Source organism: Sebastes fasciatus, chromosome 3 (assembly GCF_043250625.1).
Source record: "Sebastes fasciatus isolate fSebFas1 chromosome 3, fSebFas1.pri, whole genome shotgun sequence".
NCBI classification, from domain to species: Eukaryota; Metazoa; Chordata; class Actinopteri; order Perciformes; family Sebastidae; genus Sebastes; species Sebastes fasciatus.
Genome location: NC_133797.1, coordinates 31,881,963 through 31,896,668, shown reverse-complemented (window position 1 = coordinate 31,896,668; position 14,706 = coordinate 31,881,963). Strand labels below are relative to the sequence as shown.

At 40.5% G+C, this 14,706-nt stretch overlaps 1 protein-coding gene across 7 annotated transcripts in view; it reads left to right on the top strand.

Annotated features, from left to right (window-relative positions):
• The first annotated feature begins 2,340 nt into the window (after nucleotides 1-2,340).
• rbfox2 (RNA binding fox-1 homolog 2) overlaps nucleotides 2,341-14,706 on the top strand; it is a 47,395-nt gene continuing 35,029 nt past the window's right edge. For 2 of the 7 annotated variants that reach the window (XR_012593306.1, XM_074630277.1), the window contains exons 1-2: nucleotides 2,348-3,485; nucleotides 12,386-12,436. Coding sequence is in view for 5 of the 7 variants with exons in the window: in XM_074630277.1 (XP_074486378.1) it covers nucleotides 3,231-3,485; nucleotides 12,386-12,436 (306 nt within the window). In the remaining 2 variants the exon portion in view is untranslated. Of the gene's footprint in view, nucleotides 3,486-12,385; nucleotides 12,437-14,706 lie in introns of all 7 variants that reach the window. The other 5 variants (XM_074630278.1, XM_074630275.1, XM_074630276.1 and 2 more) reach the window with 5 other exon arrangements.

The window sequence follows — 14,706 nt, the reverse complement described above, 5'->3', positions numbered from 1 at the left end:
AATCCATGTATATTATTTCCCCTCCACTCATAAAAATATCCCCTTTTCTGCTCCAAAATTGAATGGGTTCTTCCTTGGCCCATGCTACACGCTTCCACCAAGTTTCATGAAAATTGGGCCAATAGCTTTTCCATAATCCTGTTGACAGACAAACAAACAAACCAAACCGAAAACACAACCTCCTTGGTGGAGGTCATGAAATGGGGTCTCTTCAAGATGAGGCCTCAAGATCAGGAAATAAAGCAATGAACTGCAGTACAAAAATAACAATCCACTCACCACAAACTACTTGCCACACTTGCCAACAGTGAAGCTGGGGCTCTTGTGCAGTTGCCCACTTTGCCTGATTAGTAATCCAGCCACGCCTACAACTTCAGCTGTAGTTTATTTATAGTGCTCATCACCCAAAGAGTCACATTTTGCAGGTTTAAAATATAAATATCAGACACACTGCTATAAGAAACTCATGTATGCATAAACACAATCCCAAACATACAGGTACAAATGACAGCAAGAGAATTAAAGGAATAGTTTGGCACTATGGGGAAATACACTTATTCAAATTCAGCGGAGAGTTAGATGATATTGATACCTTTCATACATGTGTCCGGTAAATATAAGGGTCAGGTTATGCTCGATCAAAAGTGGGGTGAAAAATTCAGTCTTCATAGAGAAGGGACGAGGCGGGATGTCATTTTAAATGTGGGGATAACGGTGCACATTTTCAGACGGATTGAACTAACAAGATTCATAAGTGAGTGATTTTTTTTTTTTTTTTCAAACCAGGCTAGCTGTTTCCCTTTGCTTCCAGTCTTTATGCTAAGCTAAGCTAACCATCTCCTGGCTGTAAAGACATATTTAACAGATAAAGGCTACATAGGAGTGGTGTGTTTTTTTCTCTAAAAATGTTGAACTGTTGCTTTAAGGTAACTGTCACAGTAGAAGGTTGTTTACTAGAAGGGACCAAAAAATTAAAACAATGTTTTTTTTTATGTAATCTAGGAACAGTTAAATAAGATAAGATAAAATAGAAATTGATTAATCCCAAAGGAAATTCTTGTGCCAGAGATTGCTCAAAATTACAAGTTCAAGTGTATAAAAAAAAAAAAAAATTCTAGCACCAGTGTCTAAAAGAATACGAAATTAAGTAAGTAAATAAGATAAGTAAAATAAAAAAAGGTAAAGTAAGCTAAAAAACAAAACAGAAAAAGGAAGTAATATTGCACATGTTGGACATCAATATTGCACACTAATAAATAACTGGCACTGTGCCATGTACAGTATATGATTGGTGGTGGTTAAACGATTTCAAGCCCTGCAAATCGGGGAGACTTGAAACCAGTTTTTTTTTCTCTTGTATTATAATCTGCTTCAGCAAATTGCCTCTGAAGTACTCGCCTCTCATGGTAGCCTTTGACCACTGGGTGTCATCCAAGCAATAAAAATGCCAGAGGAACATAAGGTACTCCATGCTGCATGACTCACAGCTGGGCTAGTGTGTGGAGAGACCTTGGCCTGTGTTGTGTAATGAGTTAGGAATGAAATCTTGATAAAAAACCCACCCTATTGCTGTCCTGCCATGTGACATGACCACCATTACGCACTAAGACTGAGAAATAAGAGGTAAAACTCAGCTTTATTGAAGAATATAGTGTGCACCAGTGCGTAAAAACACTTGATTTAAAGGTTTGTACTGTAAAAAGCGTGGTTTGTAAATTTGTGAGCCTGGTTTGATAGCTCAGGGCTTATGCCCTTTTCTATCTATAGGAAATCGTTGGAGGGAGGAGAGAGGAGATGGAGGAGGAGCCCAGTTGGTGTTGAGGCATCATGGCCCATGCCTGGCCAGTTGAGGAGTTTTTTTTTTTTTTTTTTTTATAACAAAATTAAATTAAATTAAATATGGATAAAACAAAATGGAGAGAAAAATAATTTAAAGAAAGAAAAAATATATAAATAAATAAAAAAATAATAAAAATAAAGAAAGAAAACTTAAAAATAAAAAAAATAAAAAACTTTAAAAAGCCAACATAACTGGGCAAGATCAATATCATGTGACTGTGTACAGTGAGGTGGGGGTGGCTGGCTGTCAGTCAAAATGCAGATCAAATTAAGGCAAGATTATCAAGAATAAGATGAAATAAAGTAACATAAATATATAGATAGATAGAAGTCAAAGAAAAAAAGCGTGGTAGTCTCTATGGAGCCATAAGACCCCCCCCCCTCTCACACACACACCTCCCCTCGGTGTGAATGTATGGAAGCACTGCGGCACACTGCGTGTATTTTTGCAGGCTGCATGGCTGCCTGGCTCAGCAGCGTTCAAAGAGAGAGAGAGAGCAGGAAGATAGGAGGAGGAGGAGGAGGAGGAGGGGAATGACTACACCAAGAGAGGAGGAGGAGACAATTTCCTTTCTGTAACACACACAGGCTACAAGATCACACCGGGAAAAAACGGAGAGGAAAGAAAATTATAGGCGAGAAAGAAAGAGAGAGAGATTGAGAAAGAGAGAGAGGAAGGAAACACCGCAGCCCTCTCTGTGGTTGTTGTTTTTTTGGAGAGAATCGTCTTTTGCTTTTTTTACGCAGACTTTGCGGACTAACATGGGGGCAAGAGAGAGCTCCTGACGCGGATTGACTTTCAGTGAACCTCTGGTACAAGCTAATAAGACAGGGAGGGGAAAAAGGCGACAGGGAAGACATGTTGAGGGGATTTTTCTTCTCGTCTTGAGGTTTTGCGGTAGTAGGATGTTGATGTTGCGCTCTTAAAAACACAACAGCTCCTCGTATAGAGAAAAGAGAAACGAGGGCAAATGGAAATTGGGCGGTAGGTAGGTTTATAAATGCTCAGGAGCCATTGTTTTGATCGGTGCTTATTTAATTGGTTTGTTATGATCTGAAATAACGTTAGGCCTCTTAGGCAGCCCTGCAGTATAGGCTGAATAAATACACGCTCAGCAGCAAACATAGCTGGGAATTAACCAGACAAACAAGCGTGTGGGATTTTTTGTGCGCGTTTATTGTGTTTTTGTGGTTAGATTACATTTCTTAAAGAGCCAAACATCAACTCTTCAGGGGGGTCATACAAAAGGCCTAGTAGGAAAATATTTGTGACTATTTTAACCTGCAGAGGAAAAAAAAAATCATCCACCAGGTTTGGTTTTTAAGCACAAAAAGGTGCACACGAGTTTTTTTTAGCTTCAAGACAAGGAGGGACAAAAGAAGATTTTTAAATGTTAATGTCGACCGACGTTGCATCCATCATGCTGCCTGTGTCCCGGGGTCTCATGGACCGGGATAGAGAGCTGGAAACCCTGGCCGGGGTGGTGCATCCCAACGCGGCCGGAGCTCCGGCGGTGGTCCGGGGCATGAAGCGAGGAGACCCGGAGCCAGACGGTCAGACAGCGGCCGCTCTGGTGGACTCCACCGGGGCGGAGTGCAAGCGTCCTCGGATCGACGGCTCAGGAGGGATCGGTGAGGTTGGCCAGGTGAGGAGGAGCTCTTTTTGGTCCCAAAATGCATGTGCAAAGATCTCTTGCATGGTGGCATGATTTAAATCCATTTATATTTACTTATTTTAAATTGTGGTTTTGTAATCTGTACACATGTCGAAGTCACATTGCAGTTGCAGCAGCAGGAAGGCCCCCAGTGGTCTCCACCATATAGACTTTGCTCAGTCCATTTATTTTAATCAATTATTTGTTTTTATTTTGTGATTCATGACTAGAACAATTTGACACACAGTGCTGAGTTGCAAATTAATCTTCAGGTTCCCAGCTTTCAGATGTTGTACACTACTTCTATGTGACATCTACTGTTGACCTGCTATCTCCTCCTAAAGACCCCCAGTACCCCCTAAAAAAAGGACAAAAAATGGGGTCCATGGTAAACAGGGGTGGAGTGGAAAAGGTTAAAATCATTTCTGGCATTATTTCAATACATGCATTTACTTATAAATATCCTGTTGTGGTTTTGTTCACATGTCGAAGTCACATTGCAGTTGCAGCAGCAGGAAGGCCCACCAATGGTCCACCATATAGACTCTGCTCAGTCCATTACCACACTTTCACTATTTATTTTAATCAATTATTTGTTTTTTATTTCTGATTTATGACTGGAACAACTTGACACACAGTTGTATCTCAAATTAATCTTCAGGTTCCCAGCTTTCAGATGATGTATACTACTGCTATGTGACATCTACTGTTGACCTGCTATCTCCTCCTTAAGACCCCCAGTACCACCTAAAAAGAAAGACTGGGTCTATGGTAAGGAGGGGTGGAGTTGAAAAGGTTAAAATCATTTCTGGCAATATTTAAAGGAATAGTTCGACATTTTGGGAAGTATTCTTATTTGCTTGCTTGTCAAGAGTTGGATGAGATGATTGATACCACTCTCATTTTTGAAGGATAGATATGAAGCTACAGCAAGGAGACAGTGACAGTGAGGTGACTGTTTTTGTCCAAAATGCAAGGTGCAAAGATCTCTTGCACGGTGGTATTATTTAAATGCATGCATTTACTTATAAATTGTGGTTTGTAATTTGTTCACATGTCGAAGTCACATTGCAGTTGCAGCAGCAGGAAGGCCCACAATAGTCCACCATAGACGCTGCTCAGTCCATTAGCAGCACTGCAGGACATACCAGCACATTTCACAGCTGTAAATGACTACATGCTGTTAATTCAGTTTTACAAGAGGGGGTTGCAATAGTAAAGCATGTAATCCATGGTGTTCACTGGGCTGTAGCAGCTATAATATGTGGCATTTCTTGCTGCTATATTGCAGCTCAGGCTTTTACATATAAGGTTTAAGGAGGAATTACAATAATATAATATGAATTAATCAATCCACTTGGTTGTTATATTACAACAGACATCCTGTTCCCTCCAAAACCCTCCTCCAAAGAACATCCTCTATTATGAATATCAGTGAAGCCCAGACAGGTTCTCAGCTGAGGGGTGGGGGGGGAAATGTAAACAAACTTGACCTTTTATTATGCAAAGAGAAAAAAACTCCTGCCATGTGGCATAATGGCGTGGACAGCATTTGGTTTACAATGGAAATTGATGTCAGTGTTTGCTTGTGTGATCTTTGAGGAAGGGGAGCGGACGGGAGGGGGTATTTGAGGTAAACAAAGGCCTCCAGTTTTATTAGGGGGCAATCAGCCCAAACCTAATCAGTCTAATTACTTTGATTCTCAGACCCCCATCCTGCTTTTATCAACATCACTGCTGCAGTTGTTTGGCCTCGCATTATGTGCTTGAATCAGCAAATGTCATAGACTCTCTTAACCTATTTTCTTTCAGTGTCAGTAAAATCAATTTTCAGTTTTTTTTTTCACCCCCCTCCTCTGTGACCCCAAAAATGGTGAAATATTTCTTGATAGAGCGTCACAGGAGGGCTGTAGGATGCTCTGGACATCATTATGGTGTATTATGTAGGGTGAAGCACTCTATTGGTAAACGGAAAGCTATTTCTCTGCCATTGAAAGCGCCAGTAATGGAGGTAAAGTGGCCTGTTTGCTCCTGTTTGGAAAACTAAATGGCTGGCTTTACATCGCCATGCTGTCCGTGAGTGCTGACAGACAGGCTTAGGAACGTAATGCACTTAAAAAACAGATGTGAGAGGAAGAGTGTGTGTGTGTGTGTGTGTGTGTGTGTACGTGTGTTTGTGTGTGGGGTTGAGAGACGCACAGATCAATAGCTTCAGCCCCTAAAATGTATTGAACGTGAGCTGGCTGGATGGTCCGGAAATGAGAGTGGGAGAGATGCCCCCCTCCCTCCATCCATCCATCCCTCCCTCCCCCTCTCTCTCTCAGTTGGTGCAGGAACAGATTTGCCCTATCACTGGCAGTAAAGAGGCTTTGTTTCCAGCTAATGGGATCACATCTCATACTGGAGGGGGCATTATAACCACACTGATCCTGAGATCCTTATCTAAGGCAGAGGGTTTATACAACACATATGCGCAGACGCACACACGCACACACAGACGTTGGTACGATCCAGATGACGATTATTTTCTTAATCAACTAATTAAACTAAACTTGTTATTCAAGCAAAAATACCCCCAAAATATGCTGCCTCCAGCCTCTCAAATATAAATATTTCCTGTTTTCTCTGTTTTCTTACATTGTAAATTGACTGTGTTTGGGTTCTGAACTGCTGGTTGGACAAAATAAGACATTTGATGACATCACATTGGGCTTTAGGAAATTGTGATGTGTTATTTAGCTTATTTAGGCTTCAACGAACGATTATTTTCATTGTTGATTAATCTGATGATTATTTTCTCGATTAATCGATTAGTTGTTTGGTCTATATAAAATGTCAGAAAATGGTGAGAAATTGTCTCCCAAAGCCCAAAATGACGTCCTCAGATGTCTTGTTTTGTCCACAACTCAAAGATATTCAGTTTACTGTCACAGAGGAGTAAAGAAACCAGAAAATATTCACAATTAAGAAGCAGGAATCAGAGAATTTAGCCCTTTTTCTCTTAAAGAATTACTCAAACTGATCAAATCGATTATCAAAATAGTTGCCGATTAATTTAATAGTTGACAACTAATCGATCAATCGTTGCAGGTCTGCAAAAAGTAAGCTTATCTAAGGCAGATGGTTTAAACAACACACATGCACAGACACACACACACACACACACTCATATGTTGGTACGATCCAGATGATAATTATTTTCATAATCGACTAATTAAACTAAACTACTTATTCATGTGAAAATACCAGAAATATGCTGTTTCCAGCCTCTAAAATATAAAGGTTTCATGTTTTTTCTGTTTAATTTAATTGTAAATTGAATATGTGTTTTGGGTTCGGACCACATAAGACATTTGATGACATCACCTTGGGCTTTAGGATATTAATTGCATTTTTCACTGTTTTATTTAGGGCTGCAGCAAACGATTATTTTCATTGTCAATTAATCTGTTGATTATTTTCTCGATTAATCGATTAGTTGTTTGGTTTATAAAATGTCAGAAAATGATGAAAAATGTCGATCAGTGTTTCACAAAGTCCAAGACGACGTCCTCAAATGTCTTGTTTTGTCCACAACTCAAAGATATTCAGTTTACTGTCATAGAGGAGTAAAGAAACCAGAAAATATTCACATTTAAGAAGCTGGAATCAGAGAATTTTGTCTTAAATATGACTCAAACTGATTAATCGATTATCAAAATAGATGGCAATTCATTTCATAGTTGACAACTAATTGATCAATCGATTAATCAATGCAGCAAAAATATGCTGTGTCCAGCTTCTCAAATTTAAAGATTTCCTGTTTTCTCTGTTTTATTTCATTGTAAATAGAATATGTGTTTGGGTTCTGGACTGCTGGTCGGACAAAATTAAGACATTTGATGACATCACCTTGGGCTTTAGGAAATTGTGATTGGCATTTTTCACTGTTTACTGATGTTTTATTGATGATTAATCAGGAAGATGTCACCTTGGATTTTCAGAAACTTTGATGGACATTGTATAGACTAAATGATTAATCAAGATATGAAAGTAATTGTCAGTTGCGATCCTACATTTCTGTTTCACATCTCCAAAAACTACACTGGCTGTCAGTTTGTAAGCTCAGCCATGAGGTTTTAAATGCCAGTCTGTGTATATACAGTAAATTTAATTATTCCCCTAACTCGGTGAAACCATCGATATTTTAGAAGCAAAGTGGGTTGAGTGACGTTCAATTTTCCTACTTTTTAAACCGGAGCACTTGGCTTCCAAAGAAACATCTGTAAAAATGCACACAAGCACTTTCTGTAAAGCTCGTCTTCAGAGGAGGGTAAAGGATGGAAAATATTACAGCAGACAGAATCCTGGCTCTCCTAAAGCACCGTGTCTCCCTTCCTCCATCCTTTTATTTATGTAGAAAAAAACATTTTACTGCCGGCATCACGGCAGGAGTTGACCTCTGACCTGTAACTGCAGCCAACACAGTGGGGCGTGGTTGTGGTAAAGAGCAATCCATTTGTACCACTGCAGCCCAATAATGGGATCTTTCCCATTCGGCCATTGACACTGCTGTTTTTCTCATTAGGGCATGATGTCATCACAATGCGGGGGTGGAAATGCTCTGTCGAGTCAAATCTGCAAAGTTTTAGCAGAGCAGCCAGGCACATATAAATCAGTGCCGCGTGCAGTACATGACTGAATGCTCAGCTAACACGAGCAAATGGATCTCGCTGAGTTCATTCAACAGTGTGAGTTCAAATGTTCACGGCTGCTCATAGAAATTAGCTGCTGACCTCCTGCTGCTGACACGGCGCTCATCCAATAGTATGGATTTTAAATGAATATTAAGTTATCGGCTGCACAGACCACCAGCTAGAGTGCTCCCAATGAAAATAACGAGTCCATTTTACATTCCTGTGCTGCACCGGGGAAGTTTCATAACAACACCCTGCATCTCCAGCCTGAGTCAGGTTTTGGGAATTGTTGAGAGGTTGTCCGCTTCAATATCCATCTGGCGTGCTGCTGAGCAGCTCATGTTTTGTTGTCACTCTGCGTAGGAACCGGGGCTCTCTCTAACCTAATAAGGTCTTGCCAGGGGCGACAGCGTCGAGGACAAATGACTTGATTCGGACATTAATGTAGGTGGATCACCCCTCTGTACTTTTCATCTCAGCCCCGGCACTGAAATAGAAAGAAAACGTCAGCAAGAAAAATGAAATCTTGCTGTGAGTTGAGAGTATTTATTTAGTTTTTGGGCCCCTGTTTTGCTGTGATAAATTGCCAGGAGAGGTCTGTTGACTGAATCATGTTTGAGAGAGATGGTGCTCTGCTCTGCTCTGGGGCAGATTTGATGTCCTTTAAGTGTCGTTATCCTCACATGTCAATTGCAATTGAGTGATTTGTTACTCTTACAGTGTTGATCTTGATGCCGTTGAATGAATGAATGTATATTTATTAATATTTATTTAGAACTAATGCTTCAGAGTAAGTAGGCTCAGAGTAAATTTGAGCTCTGATGATCTCTTATCTCACAGTTAGACATATATAATAATATATATTTAGGGTGGGTATTACTGGCTGTTGGTAATTGACTAATTGTTTGAATATTTTCTTCAAGCAAAAATGACAAAAATTAACTTTTTCCAACCTCTCTAATGCAAATATTGCTGCTTTTTTTGACAAACATGATAAGTATATTGAATATATTTGTGTTTGGGAGTGTTGATCAGACAAAAGAACGTACATTTTTTTGCTGCACGATTTTGAAAAAATATAAAATTTCAACTATTTTGACTGACATTGCAAATGCGATTTGATTTGCAATATTAGAGGGGATGGTCCTTTTTACATCGTTATTCTCATTCCAATGTATTTAAGTGATTATTGTGTGATTTTTGCAGGGATCTGTACCGAACAAAGATCTGTAGAACATGACGTGTAGTCCAGGACGTGTAGTCCAGGACATCTCTGCAGCACCACAATATTTAATTTAAAATGGTGTTTTGACACACATTTCCCCTTTCAACAAGTACTGAGCCTCCTGCTATTTGAAAATTGCAGTAAGCCATATTGAGATAAAATTGATTAATTGTGCAGCCCTAATTTGAAGTCCTCACCTTGGGCTCTGTGAAATTGTGATGGACATTTTTCACCATTTTCTGACATTAATTAGGCTAAACAATGAATTGATTAATCAAGAAAATACTGATTGATAATAATAATAATACTATTAGTAGCAGCCGTACACATAATTCACATAAAAGTGCTTCAGATTATGTAGAAATATGTTAAATATTACATAGTTTAGGTGTTTCAATGCCCTGTGCTAATCAAATTTAATTAATCTCTTCTAAAAATGTAAAACAAAATTAACAGCAGACAAATGTTTCTACCAAAAATGGACATCAACGTAAAGTCCAGTATCAGGCCCTAGTTCCCGTGGAATGAATTAATCATGATGGGCAATTAAGATGTGCAGTAAATAATTAAATGCAAATACTAATCTTCTCCAATCAGATCTGAAATAAATTGGAGGGATAAAAATAACAGTTGTATCTGGAGATGCAGATCAGCGCAGTGGACACCAGTTTGTTGCGTGTGATTCGCTGGCCGATGCTGCTATATGATTATTATTGTGCCAGCGCTGTGAAGCCGGCTTCCAAAACCCACTCTGCCTGCAGCCAACATCCTCCTGAAAAAGCATGTGTAGGTTTACTGTGGAAAGTCGGAGGGATGTGAAGTACATTGAGGGGAAATAAACATCAGATGATCTGGCCGACTGTTCGGGAGGCTTAGCACATAAGTGCTCTGTGGATGAAATGGATTCACATCCTCCTGAGTGTATGGAGTGCCCTGCTTTGCAGTTAGGTAGGATGACTCTCAGAGCAGTGAAAATGTAGTTCCTCTTCTGAAGAGCAGCGGTCCCAAAAGGCACGATAGGAATAGACACGAGTCTTGTGACTAAATTAGACATCATACACACTCACAAAACAATCACAGACACCTACCACCACCTGTAGTTTTTGGAGAGGAGTAGCAGAGTTCATGTAAGAGGGATTACTGTCGCCTTGTGGAAGGATAGAGTGAAGGAGAAAGTTGGAGGTAACTGAGCTTGAGCAGATTTTATTATTACAGAGCTCTGTTTCCTCCCCCCCTTGAGCTCGCCTTTCCTCCCCCCTCCTCCCCTCTTCGCCATCTGTTGACTTCAAGTCATTTTGTTACTTTCTCCTGATTGCTCACCCGGTATTCCCCTGCAGTCTCTCCTCTCTTGTTTTAACCACCCCGCACCCACCACCCCTAAAAAAAACAAAAACACCGCCGTCATCAGCTGTGCCTCATTTGTCATCACCAACACAAAAAACTTTGAAGCACGATTAATTATCGTACAAAATCTTCTTGCTCCTCATGCACTGCGCTAGTGACTGGTGTTGAGAGTGAGACTGATGCAGCCTCCGTGCAGCCATCCCTCTCTCATTCCTCTCAGCTCCTTAAGGAAATGAAGCACATGACTAGTCCGCTCATGTGTGTGAGTCATTGTCTTTGCTGCCTCCCTCCATCTCTTTTCCGTTTTTTTCTTTCCCCCCTTTTTTGCTGTTCATTTCCCGTTGTATTTCCAGCTCTGGTTCCTCCCTCAGCCTCTCGTAATATGAATTCCAGATGTTCCCAGATGTGTTCTCTCCCCCCTTCACTTCTTTGACGTAGCGTACCGCCCCATTTTGTCTCCTTTTTTTTGTTGATCCTTTTCAACTCTGTGCCTCCAGTGCGTTGTTTAGAGTTTGGCTTCGGTGTAAAATAAGGTTTATACTTTATTCATGTTATTCAAGCCTCTAAGAGGTGATTCATTATTTAGAGCTTCTGCCTCCCAAAGCCAGTTCACTAAGTACATTTTTGGCTCTGAGATAGACTCACACAAACTGCATTTTTCTAGACGCTTCCTTCCCTCCCCCCTCCTCCCCTCCGCGACCAAGCTTCTTGCGTTTGTGCTTAGTTGTAGCGAAAATGCCTCATGGGGTCCAAAGTTAGATGGCTACAGTATTAATCAGGCGAACTGAAGCTGTAATGCGCGCAGAGCAAAGTGTTCCCCCCGAGGACAGAGCAGATGAGGGACATTGGTTCCAGATGAAAGGAAGATCATGGGGGGGGGGAGGATGGAGAGAGGAGGGAGGAGCCGAGTTGTTTTCTAATCTAGTGATATGAAGCCAGAGACAGGCAAATCTGTTTTCCTCCTTCAAAGCGTGTTGAAATTGCTGCGTAACACTCCCTTTTTAATGGAATACATTAGCATAAAAGCTGGAACACAGTGTTATGAGTACAAATAAAGTGAGTTACAAACTATTTTTGGGAGCAGGGACATGATTTGTGTTTAATATTTGGCTCCCAAACAAAATGAGTTGTTTTCTTAGAGCATCTTGTTAGATTATAATTACTCACCAGATGTTTGATGTATTGGTCCTTTGCTTTTACACAGCATGAACATTGAGAGGAATGTGTCGGAGATTGCATCAGTGCTCCTGATGCCATTTCACACCGACGGGCTTCATGCTCGCTGACACTCCTGACCTATTTATGATTTAAGAGCCGTGGTGAGAGCTCGTTCTTTCTGCCCCGTCTTTCATCTCCCGCTTGCATGATCTCACTCGCCCCCGTTATCACTTCTTTACAAGCAGACAAAAGATCCGCTGGGTGGAAAACTCCAGAGGAGATGGCAGGAGCGTGTCACCGGGCGAGTTAATTTGATTAGGAGTCAGTAACACCGCAGAACTGTTAAGTCAAATTAAATGTGTGAAAGACTAGAGAACCGTGTGAGTGAATGAAACGGCATTCCTGAGTAATAAAAAAATGACACCAAGCTGCTTTTTGTTTTGCAAATTACTGACCATGAATCTAAAATCTGCTCTCTTCTCTTTCAGAACAACGACCCTTTGACCCTTGGTTACCATGGCTACCCGTCTCATAGCCAGGTAAGGACATAATTTAATTGCAAACTCACATGTTTTATGATATTCCATCATCTTTTTTTCTTTCTGATATTTCTTTCCTATTCATAAAGCATTAACATGGCTCAGTGAAGCTCTCTAAACCACAAGGTGGGGGTGTAGATTATAATTTATCAGTCGTGTAGAAGACATGCCTCCACACCCTTCACTCTTCCAGTCCTGCCCTCCCACTACTTTTCTTTCTACTCTCAACAATCAGCAATATTATTAATCATCTTTGAGCTTTTAAATCCGAATTATTTATTCTGTTAGCGCCGTTAAACACGAAGATATTCTAGTTTTTCCTCTCCTCAAACAAACGCTAATACACGCCCATATTGTATATTGTTTGTGTGTGTGCAAGGCTACAATCTGTTTACTCGTGTTTGTATTAGCCTGCTGATTGTGTTATTAGACTGTTCAGTTTATGTGGTTAATCCTTAGATCATCCTTCGTTCATCCACTCATCCTCTCATGCTCTGCCCATAATCCCCTCATCCCTCGCTCTCTGTGATGCCCAACAACCTCTGGCCGCTTATCTGCACTAGATCTGTCTTAAGCCTTCACGTGTATGTTCTTATTTGCTTCAGTATGAGTTTTTTATTGTACTGTTTAGGAAGCCTGGAAGCCAATTAGTTTTTATTTCACTGTAAGGTGATGAAGCTTTGAACCGTTTCCTCGCTAATTATAATGTTTGAAGAATAAACCTAAAAGCTGAAGTGTTACCTTGTACGAGCAATCTCTTGCTGGGATGTAGTCAAAGGCTACTTGAGGGACTACTCAGAGGTGTAAACCGGCTTCTGACCAGGAAAAAAAAAAAGACAGAGAAGGAAGAAAAACAATGCCGGGGCAGCGGAAGCTCCCACAACACTGAGGTGCTAAACTGTCAACAGCAGTGTGAGAATGATGTGATCAAAGGCTCCTGAAAGGAAGAGCCTGGAGAGCAGCAGGAGCTGTTGTGTGAAGAGAGGGACGAGCCCTTGTCAGACATGCAATATCAAACTTTCCTGTCTTTTTCTCTGTTAAAGTAATGTTTCGGGGGCTTTTTTAGGTGATCGTTCAGTAATTGCTGTATTCAAATGTGACAGGACAAGAAAGGCTTGTGTGATATTTGTCACCTGGAGAGTGAGAGGTAGTGGTGGAATTGCATGAAAACAGCGGTGAGTTGCAAGAATAAAATGATGTTAAGGATGATGAATGTGCTCTGCATCAGTGATAGACGTTTAAACCAGTGGGCAACTGGGTCTGAAAAGTGAAGCCAGTGGGGAAGTGCCTTAAACTTGCATTCTTTCTAATAGCCAGCAGGGGGCGACTCCTCTGGCTGCAAAATTAAGTCTGATTGTATAGAAGTCTATGAGAAAATGAGCCTACTTCTCACTTGATTTATTACCTCAGGAAACATTGTAAACATGAGTTTATGGTCTCAATCGCTAGTTTCAAGTCTTCATCCATACAGCATGATGTTCATTTAGTAAATTATGGTCCCATTTAGAGTCAAATAGTCCATAAAGCAGGGGATGCTTTAGGGCAGGGGTGCCCAATACGTCGATCGCGATCTACCGGTCGATCGCGAAGGTAGTGTGGGTAGATCGCATGGCATTTAAAAAAAACAAAAAAACAAAAAAACAAAAACATTTTTTTTTTTTTTTTTTTTTTTAAATAGACGTCAGCCAACAAATTGCAACACTGTTTCACCTGAACTCATCTGGAATGGAGGATGAGATTTTGACACTACAAGCTGACATTCAGTCCAGGGCTCATGGACAGTTCTGGAACTTACTCACAGAGGAAAAGTACCTCAACATGAGGAAATGTGCTACCTCCTTGACTGCATTATTCGGCTCCACTTATTTATGCGAGTCAGCCTTTTCCCACATGAAGATTATTAAGTCCAAATACCATTCCACCTTGACTGATGATCATTTGGAAGTGTGCTTGAGGCTGGCTATCAGCAGCTACTGTCCGGACTATGCATCCCTGGCTGATTCCATTCAGTGCAAGTCATCAGAGTAAGGTAATGACAAAAAATGTACAGAGTTATATTGTACAATATGGGTTCATGCAGTTATGCAAGGTACACCAACATATATTGTACATATAAAGAATACTCAATATATTTATAAATAAATATATGTTTTGCATTTTTATAGTAGGTAGATCATTTTGACTTGGTCATTTTATAAGTAGCTCGCATGCTGAAAAAGTGTGTGCACCCCTGCTTTAGGGCATGACTACCTTGTGATTGACAGGTCGCT